The sequence below is a fragment of the Gavialis gangeticus genome, unplaced genomic scaffold (assembly GCF_001723915.1).
Source record: "Gavialis gangeticus isolate Ggan-Ray unplaced genomic scaffold, GavGan_comp1, whole genome shotgun sequence".
Lineage (NCBI taxonomy): Eukaryota > Metazoa > Chordata > Crocodylia > Gavialidae > Gavialis > Gavialis gangeticus.
The window spans coordinates 141179226-141189573 of record NW_017729024.1 but is presented as its reverse complement, the minus strand read 5'-3'; the positions used below and the strand labels follow the sequence as shown (position 1 = coordinate 141189573).

General features: G+C 39.5%; 1 protein-coding gene across 3 annotated transcripts in view; it reads right to left on the bottom strand.

The window, feature by feature from the left end:
• PDE4D (phosphodiesterase 4D) overlaps nucleotides 1-10348 on the bottom strand; it is a 1639075-nt gene that overhangs the window by 812979 nt on the left and 815748 nt on the right. Inside the window, exon 1 of one of the 3 annotated variants that reach the window (XM_019517826.1) lies at nucleotides 3822-5047. The exons of the other annotated variants lie outside the window; for them this stretch is intronic. Within the exon in view, the coding sequence (XP_019373371.1) occupies nucleotides 3822-3868 (47 nt within the window). The 5' untranslated portion in view covers nucleotides 3869-5047. Of the gene's footprint in view, nucleotides 1-3821; nucleotides 5048-10348 lie in introns of those variants that run through there. 3 annotated transcript variants of the gene reach the window in all.

Here is a 10348-nt window from a genome sequence, read left to right as displayed (position 1 = left end):
TTAGTCATTATAACCTCTTCCTCCTGGCCTTCCAGCACTTGGCCTCTCTCCACTCTAAGGTATACAGTTGTTGCTAAAATCCTCTCACTCCTCCAAGCACATCACTTAACACCATCTTTGGAATACTTGCATTGGCTTCCTATTTCTTACCATATCACATTCAAAATCTGTATACTCGCATAGAAGTCTCTTCATAGTTTTGCTCTCCCTACCTAAAATGTTGATGTTATTTTCTCAGGCAAGGAACATATTATAATATAGATTGATAAACTCTTGTTTATAGAATCATAGAAATGATTGTATATAATAATACAAGTGGCTTCCCAATATTATTCTTAATATCAACATTACCAGTAAGATTCAGGCACTGACATTCATATTTCAGAATAAGTTTGTGTGTTAAAATTCAAACCCAGCACATATAGCTGGTTCTTGCTGGTGATGGAAATGATTGATTTTTTTCCCTTAAATCCCCAAAGGCAAGCAGAAAAGCATGTACCTTAGCCCCTGGCTCACAAAAATAATTAAAAGCCTTGGCCTACACAAGAAATTAAACTGAATTAATCTAAAATTCAAAAGCAGAGGTGCCTCCTGTGTTCTATTCTACATCAGAGACAGAAAAAGAAATGCCATTTAAAGGTAGAGGGTAGAGTAAGTAATTAGTGTCAGTGAGGCATAGATATTTATTACAACTAAATCTGAATATGGGCTTTTACATTTAAAACTAGTGGTTTAAAAAAGCGGGGCTCAAGGTTTTTGCCTGGCAAGCTGGGTCCAGTGTAGTAGTCACCATCCAGCCACAGGGGTGAGACAGACAGCCTGGTCCCACAGTAAGGGAAGGGGGAGTGGGATGGGACCCAGCCCTGCACAGTGGGAGAGGGGACCTGACCTGGCCCCAATCCATCCTGCTAGGGAAAAGGTGTCATGGCCAGCCCCGTGGTGGGGAAGGAGGAGTGGCCTGGTCTCACAGGGCAAAGGAGGCATGGTTCAGCCCAGTCCTTCCCTGCAGTGGTAATGTTTAGGAGGTGCACGGGGGTGCATGTGGACTCCCTGAGAGCACCAGTGCACACCCTGACTGGCTGTGCTCCCCGCTTAGTTGAGGGGTGGGGGGGCAGGCGGAAGCACCAGTTCCTCCCCCTGCAAGAACTGCCGGGGAGTGGAGCACCGTTGTGTTCCCAGAAGCGGCTGCAATGATCAGCCGCCTCGCGATTGGCTGCCAGGGACCGCCCCCCCAGTCAGTGTTCCCCGCCGGTTGCTGACTGGTTGCTTGGGGGGGCACGTCCCGTCCCAACTAAGGCGGCAGCAGTCGCCCATGCTTCCCTATAAGGGAAAGGGGTGTGTGGCCCAGCCTTGCAGAGGGGAACAGTGCATGGCCTGGCCCAAACCCAGCCCTGCATGAAGAAGGGGGTGAGGTCTGGCTCCACTTGGGTATGCAGGGCTTGGGGTTTGAGTGGAAAGGGTGTCCATATTAATGGCCACCGCTCCCCTACTGCCACATGTTCTGACCTGTGGGGAGCCCCACAGGCCAGATTCAATGGCTCTGTAGGCTGCATATGGCCCACAAGCTGAAGGTTTAGCACTCCTGATTTAAAAAATAAATATGTACTCAATATGATGATGATCACTAAATACTGATAATGTGTCGCATCACTGTTGCAAAACAACAGTCAGTAAAGTCAAGAAACATCAACTGGCAGAACTATTAAACAAACACAACACTAATTGGGTCACACACAAAAAGCTCTTCCTCTAACTTCATAACCATCTTATTAATGGATGTCTCAAAGCAGCACAAGGTGGGCATAAACATAGAGCACTCTTTTTGTAGCCAATTAAATGTATAAACACAAAATATAAAAAAGGTTGCCATGTCAGACAGCAACTACATAAATGTATGGATGTGTACTTCCACAACTAAAAAAAAAATGAAGACCAGCAACTCTCAAAACCTAACATTCAGAAATGTTCCTAATAGCTCTAGTGTAGCATGAATAAGCAAATTTGTCTGGTTCTCTGAGTGTGCAGTTGAACAACACTGTATTAAAGCATTTTAATTCCAAATAAAGGTCAATGAACTTGTACACTATAAATGTTTATACGATATAATTTACAATCAGATAATGAAGTGAATTTAAAATGAGTGAAAGTCTCTATATATTTCTGCATGTAAAATAAAGCCACCAACTACAGTACTTTCTAGAGAATGTTTTCATATTCTGATGCAGATACCAGAAAGGTTAGGAAGGGGTCCAGAGAGAAAACAAGCAACCGCTTACGAGAGAAAACAAGCACATAAACAAAGCATATTTGGTCTGATCAAAAGCACGATAACAGATTTTAGCAAGTACTAAGCAGAGTCCTGAAAAAAACAACAAACCTGAAGCGGTTAAAAATTCTCAAAATGACTTCTCCAAGTTATTAAAAAGAAAGGCCATATTCTTAGAAGACAATGGAAATGGCTTTCCTAGGCGTGAACTGCAGTAAAATTTACAAGGCACTGTAAAATAATCCGTGAAAAGAATAAAGCTTATACTAATGTTTATATCTGAGTTTCTTGGTGATAACTAATCTGAAGTGAGCCATATGGGAATTTCAGAGGGATATCACTTAGTTTAAGATTGGCATGTGGGAAGCTAGCAGATAAATGTGACAGGAAACAGGATGGTTACATTAAAGGAATAAATTCATATTACAACTATATTAATTCAAAGTTATTCGTAATAAATTCACAGCCTTTCACAACATGACCGGCTCTTATAGATGCACCATTGTGATCAGTTATGACCTGGACAGCCAGGAACCTCTGACAGTTGACACTCAGCTGACATTTGTGCTAAGCCTATGAGACATTAACAGTACTATATTGTTAAGTGCAACTTGGAAATGTAATGAGGAAAATAATATTTTCCATTCCACTCAAGATATTAGCTAGAATATATTTCAAGGAAAGTTTTCTCCTATACTTTCTCAGATTAATTCCATATGTAAACAAACACATGCAGATCATTCAATAGAATACAAACTATGACTACTGGGCTTCCATAATATGCTTGCTTGTGGTACCTTTAAAAGAAGTAAAATATACCCAAGTGGTATTCAAGAGAAAAGTTCTTTCATGAAACTGGCTATGACCTAACATTCAATAATGCTCAGCTAGTTTAAGCATGCAGTCATAAATACCAACACATGCAGCATGACATGAAGCTACATCACTAAAAAAAATAACCAGAAACAAGTAAAGCTTACTGTATTGTAAAGTTGTAGAGAAAGGTTGCTCACTGGCCAAGAACTATAGATGCGTCTAGGTTTATAATTAAACAGATGTTTTAATGAAAATTAAGGGATTTCAATTCAGTGCGACTGTCTTCCAAACAACCAGATTAAAATTCCTAGCACACAAGTCAGTAATCTTTCTAAAATATATTTAAAATATGAGTGACCATTTATTCTTGTTGTTAGGTTAACTGAATTAAAAATAAATAGTAAAGGCTAGACAAGTCAATATTACATGGGAAAACAGGTCTGCAGTTTTTCCATTAAGTAATGTTCAGAAACATTTCCATTTCTCAAAAGGTTCTTCTTTGAATAATAGAGCATAGCCATGAAAAATAGATTCTCCTGTTTGACTCCTCTGCTATGTAGTGGCACAGGGGAGACAAACTTGTATTATATCATTAGTATCCTCTTTGTAACATTTCTATTTTACTGATAATCTAGTTAGTCCTCCTAACACTGAAAAAGCCAGCATCTGGTAGTTGCCACAGTATTTTGCAAACAAGCATTCTGAGTTTGACAATCTGTAATGTGTACTGATTACTCACCATATCCATGAATGCCTCCTAAAGGGGAAATTATTCACGTGCATCATGTTCACAGATCTTCCAACATTAGTGTTTTCCTTGTCAGATAGCTTTATCTGTTATGGTATTCATAGATGCATTCCAAAACGACTGCATAAGCAGTTATCACCAAGGGTTGTTGCAAAAATTATCTGTACTCCACAAAAATAAGCATCGCCAGGATCTGAAGAAAGACTTCACAAGGTTTTCTAGATACATGTCCATCCAGTTATGCCTCACTACTTACTTAAAAAAATATATATTAAACTAATCAAGATAAGATAACTGCTTATCCTAAATTATGCCAAAGGTTTGCCTTGATAAAATCCAAGTGGTTTTAGTATAAATTAAAGCATCTTCATATCCAGCATTTTGGACAGTTGGAAAAGGTTAGTCAAAAGATAGTTTCTTGTCATCCATGTTAACTCAGTGTTTGGTGGAAAATGTATTACTTCAGATTGTTTTGCCATGTTGTCCTGTAGAAATGAATATTGCTTTTTCTTCTTTCTTAGACACATATTCATCAGTGGTCACTTTAATGTAATTTTCCTTTATTCCAAGCCCAGGGAATAGAATGGTGGTTAATTAGCATGCACAACAAGAACAAACTTCTCTTTTATATTTAATTCTCTAGATTTATTTTCTTCATCTTAGAAAGAAGAGAGGAAGTACGCTTCTTCTGCTCCACAGGACAAGACTGCAATTAGACACCATCATGAGTACAAGGTACCATCATGATCAAATTCATTTTTTGCTGTCTAACCCCATAATAAGGCTGTCTGTCTGCTCCCTTTGAGTAAAATGACTAAGCTATTGATTCTTTTACTGCAGAGTCTAGTTCTAATTTGATGTAATACTGTATATAAAAATAATGTGCATGGTTTCATATTTTGCCAAAAAATCAAAGCTTTAAGTCATATGTTATCTAAGAATTTTTTCTTTGCTGTCCTTTTTCCCCCAATTCAGCTCCCAAATAGTAGTTATTACTCCTGAGGCTCTGACAATATCCTTGGGAAGATTCTTAAGCCAAAGCTATACAGACCTTGTACATTTTAAAGCAATGCAGGCAACAGGCTCTTGCTTTCTTTCTCCTGACAAGAATTTCCAGCATACCCTTTGAAATTCTTGTATCCTTTCATACTCTGCCTTTGCTCTCCAGTTCAGTAGCAGCTCAGGACACTTGCAGACTCTGTGGCACTATTACTCTGCAGCAGAATCTGCTCCAGGCTGCAGTGAATGCTGCCTGACAGAGGATGTGCTAGCGTCAAGGGGGCCCTCTAGGTGGGTTCTCCTGACACAGCGTATCCTCCTGTGCTTTTTCAACAGACAGATGTAGAAAGGAGGATGGGGGTATTTAGGGGAAAAACAAACAAATAAAAATATCCAGTCTTATCTAAAACACCCTGTTTCTCTTCATAACTATGATCAGACAAAAAATAATATAGAAATGTTCAATCCTAAAAGAATGTGTACCTAGGATAAAATATTTTATTATATCCTTTTTATGTGATGTTTAAAAGGTTTAGAGACATTTTCCTCCTTTCAGGTTCCTTGATCATAGTCCACTTCCCCACATTTTCACACGGTTTATGCAGCACTATGACTTTTAAACTTAAAATGACCAGTTGCCCTTTTACAGAGGAAATCCTGTACTCTGAAAGCAAACTACACCTTCAATGGAACACATGCCATGAAACTGTTTGATTAGCGGGGGCTGAAACTTGGGAGTGTCAGGATAAGATATCGTTATGTTTCCTTACACTTGACATTCCTACCATCACAGGTCCATTTTAAATACCCCAAATTAGCCCTGTCACTGTTGATGGCATTAGTGAAACAAACTAACTAACTAAGTAAAGTAAACTATTTGAGTCTAACAGTGCTCTGGAAATGAATTAGTATTTATTTGAATTCAGCAAGAAAGAACATCTAATTAGCTGCACAGAGACACCAACATTTTCATTCCTGAGTTTTAATTATTTTAATAAACATTTCAAATACTTCTTGTGCAAAATAAAACAGTTCTCCTAATATAAAGGAGCTCTGGCAACAAATGTCCAGTTACAGTATGAATATTTTATTTAAGTATAAACTGGTATGAAAAAAAGCAATACTTGAGAGTTTTAACAGTGAAAATAGCAAATAACAAAAGTGTGTGTATTCAATAAAAAGTAAATTACTTAAATTAACTTTTTAAAGGACTGATAAAAATAGAATACTTTATATACAGTTGGGGCTGGTCCTGCTTTGAGCAGGGGTTTGATTGGATGACCTCCTGAGGTCCCTTCGAACCCTGATTTCCTATGATTCTATACTACTTCATACTGCATGTAAAAGGCAATTCCTCCTACTCCTCTGTTGGGGCTTATACCAATATACATTTTAAAAATATATAACAAATATTGTTAGATTTATAAAAGTGTGCATTTCACATAACTCAGCAACATTGCTTCTCATTAAACTAGTTCCCTATCCTTTTATTTGCCTGTGGTAAGATCCTCTATACTGAAAGCATGAGGATCTTAGGTATTTGTAAAATGTCTAGCACACTGGCTGCTACACAAATCAACATTTGTATTATTTGTATTTAGTTATCACTGCAGGGTTGCATCACACTGGGTGCTATGCAAAACAGAAGAGGTTGCAGGTTATGCTTTGAGGAGGTTACAGTCTGAATAGAAAAGACAGAAAACATATAAGCAACATACTAACAGTACAAAACTTCTTATCTGCTTTTCTTTCTTATTTCTCTTTCTTTCTTGCTCTCTCTCGTTTTTGGATTTGTTTGGACATATATGATTCTTAAATTTACCCATATTATTCCTACACCCCAGCTGTTTAAGAACCCCAGATACTCTTCCATTTATTTACTGCCACTATACAGCAAGAGTTCCCTTTCTCTTTACAAATTGATCTGAGACCTGTTCACATCAGAAGGCCCAGGTAAAATAGTCACTAATCCTTGTATATGGTCATAAGTGAACATACACCAAATCTCAAAGAAGGCACTATTTTTTTCTCTTGCTCCTGTAGCTACATTTGTCCTGACAGTGATGAGGGTAAGTTCCTGTCTTACAGCAGTGCCTAGGTGCACAGCAGGCACCCTTTTCCCATTCAGTCTTAACCTGCAAGATCCAAATACATAACAATATTGTAATAGTAAAATATAATGAAAAGCATGTCAGTTATGAGGATTAGACTCCTCCAAACTGATATAGGGTACAACTTATCTGAAAACAAGGGGGAAAGGAAAATTTGAGCTTACTAAATCCTTTCACTTTCTTAGTAAGGGTAAAATAATTTGATTTTAAATACTTTTTGTGATAATTTATCATGGTCTATGGAGCAATACACTGCTCAGCAAGCAAAGAAAACCTTTTAAATGTGTCACTGGTGGTTGATGATAATGGTATTATCATCTGTGGCAGTATACCAAGATGTATGTGATCTCAAGCACTTGCTAGTGGCCCAGTGTCCGCATCATGAAACGGTCAGCATTGAATTTGGTAACCTTATTTACTGTCTTAGCATAGTAGCCAAGAACTGGAGGGATGTGGAGTCTGAACTATGGTCTCAACCGCAAAGAGAATTTAAGGGCATGAGCAAAGTGTTTGTCATGGATCAGTGTGGAGAAACTTCTTTCCTAATCCTTTGGCTCTGTGTTGAAGATAGAAAATGTTAGCCATCAGGGAAGGCAATCTGGTATTTTGCATAAGTACTATATTTATTTTAAAGAAATAATTTCCTTTAAAAAATAAAATTAAACTATGATGATTCTTTTTTCAAGGTCTGATAGGTTCACATGTTAAATATTTAATTCATCAGTTCTTATTTATAAACCTATTAAAAGCATTCTATAGTTGATAGTGATCAACTGGAAAAAAAGGTAGCCAATAATGGCTCAGTAAGCAGCATGCTGTATTACTGAAACAACAAATAATGGACCATTGATATGTCAAATAATTTACAGCAAGCTTATAATCCCAGTAAATGGGAAAGAATTTTAGGTTAAAATTACTTTATCATCAAACACATTTTTTCTAATAAAAAAACCCAGTGAGTGATAAAGAAACACACATGAATGATAAAACCCAGTATATTGAAATAATAGGTAGATGCACAGTGCTTTGTATGTTCAAAGTGATGTATAAACATTAACCAACTATGAAACTTGTGGGGTAATTGAATTATTCCCAATTTACAGTCAATGAAACTGAAGCCAGGAGATTATACACCTTGCCAAACACTTCTCAGTCTACCACTATCCAGAGGTAAGTCTTTCACTAATACTTCTTTTCTGTAATATTTTCCAGGAATAATATCAGAAGCAAATACATAACCATCTTACCAACCTTTTTATCCTTAACCTTTGAAAATGTGGCAACTGCTTTTTGAGCAAAAGATTATTTCATTTTATATCATGTGCAAATCATGGAGCTTGTGGAAATGAAAAATGCAAAAATGAGCATGTGAACCCACTATATCATCTAGATCAAGGCTGTCCAACTGGCAGCCCGTGGGGTCTGTCAGTGCAGCTGCTACAGTCTCTGCATTAGCATGGTTTTGGAACCCAGAAGCTGAACACTGTCAAGTGTTCACCTCTCTACCCCCTCGCCTGCCACCAAAGTCAGGCTGTGATCACTATTGGCAATTAAAATCAATGGCAGGGAAAAGAGGGCTGAGCAACAGTGATGTTCACCCCCTTGGTTCTGGAGCCATGCCAACACAGGGGCAGGGCAGGGGTCCCAAGAAGCCACCATCCTGCTGCCAGAGGTGGATCATCTTGCACAAAAGAAGCCCCATGGTCTGAATCCAGCTCATGGGGCCAAATGAATTGGATGCCCCTGATCTACTTCATTTGTACAAATGTGATTATGAACATTCTGTTTTAATTATAAAATATGACCCTGTGAGTTGCAACATTTGTTTTTTCATTTCCAGAAGTCAGGCAGATATCCTCAATAGATCAAAGTTTATAATACCCACAAAGCCCTTTCAACGAATATGAAAAAGGAAACTCATTGTTGTGAACAAACACTTTGTTACTTGAGTTTTCATTTTCATTCATATGCTGCAGTGTGAAAACTACTAATAGCATGTCAGCATGGAGATGACTATTCCTAGATGTAAACCACATCTAGGAAGAAGGCACATGTAGTGAAACAGGGAATTATAGACCAGCCAATCTGACCTTAACACCTGGAAAAATAATCATGGAGCAATTCCTCAAGGAATTTATTGTGAAGCACCTAGAGGAAAACAATGTGATCAGGAACAACCAGCATGATTCACCAAGAGAAAGTTATTTTAACCAGCTGGATTTCTAGGATAAATTGACAGGCTCTGTGGATTTGGAGGGGGGGGGTAGCAATGGATATATTTTTACTTTATCAAGGCTTTTGACACTGTCTCTATGACATCTCCTTTAACAAGCTAAGGAAACATAAACTAGTAGTCATAAAACAAGTAGTCATAAAAGGCTCAAACTCTAGTTGCGAGAAGGTATTGGATGGGATTCCTCAGGGGTCTGTCCTGGGTCTGGTCTTATTTAACATATTTGTTAATGATTTGAAAGTGGGATTGAGTGCACACTTAGCAAATTTGCGGATACCAAGTTGGAATGCAGTTGCAACACTCTGGAGGGTAGGATTAGGATCCAGAATGTCCTGGATAAACTGGACAAATTGTCTGAAATTGATCAGATGAAATTCAATAAGGACAAAGGCAAAGTCTTGCACTTGAGATGTAATAATTGCATGCACAAATATGGACTAGGGGTGACTGGCTACACTGTAGTACTTCAGATAAGGACGGGGGGTTACAGTAGACCAGGGGACAAAATACGGCCCATGTCCCAGATCCAGCCCACCAAGGGGTTCCATCCAGCCTGTGGTGAGTCCCTCGTCTCCACCTGACCCAGATGTGGGAGACAACCCAGGCTGTGGTACATGCAGCTGGTCCTGCCACCCTCAGGCACACAGTGGGGTTGGAGCAGTGGAAAACAGCTTCCCAGCAATCCTGGTGACAGCAGCTCCTTTCACCAGCTGCTGTCAGACCCAGCCCCAATTTCTGGGGCCCCCAGCCTGTCTACCCTTCATGTACTGCCAGGGTGATGGACAGATTAGGTGAGCAAGGTTTCCATTGAGACTGACCCACGACCTCCGTGGGCACAGTGTGCTTGTCCAGGTGGCTAAGATGGAACTGTGGGCAGGTGGGAATGGCATCCAAGAGCGGGACAAGCAGGCGGGTTGGGGTTGGGATCATGGGGCAGTGACAGTCTGGGGCTGAGGCCTGAGGCAGAGCTGCAATTTGTTCCTGGCATACCCCTGCCTGCAGAACTGGCGCCTGTTGCAAGGGCGTACTGGGAGTGGATTACAGCTCTGTTCCGGGCCCTGGCCCCACATTGTCACTACCCTATGATCCTGCTCCGTGATTGTGGTCCCAGCTCCAGCTGAGCCTGTCCTGCTCCTAGATGCCTCTCCCCACCCACCCACCCATCCAGCCGAGTG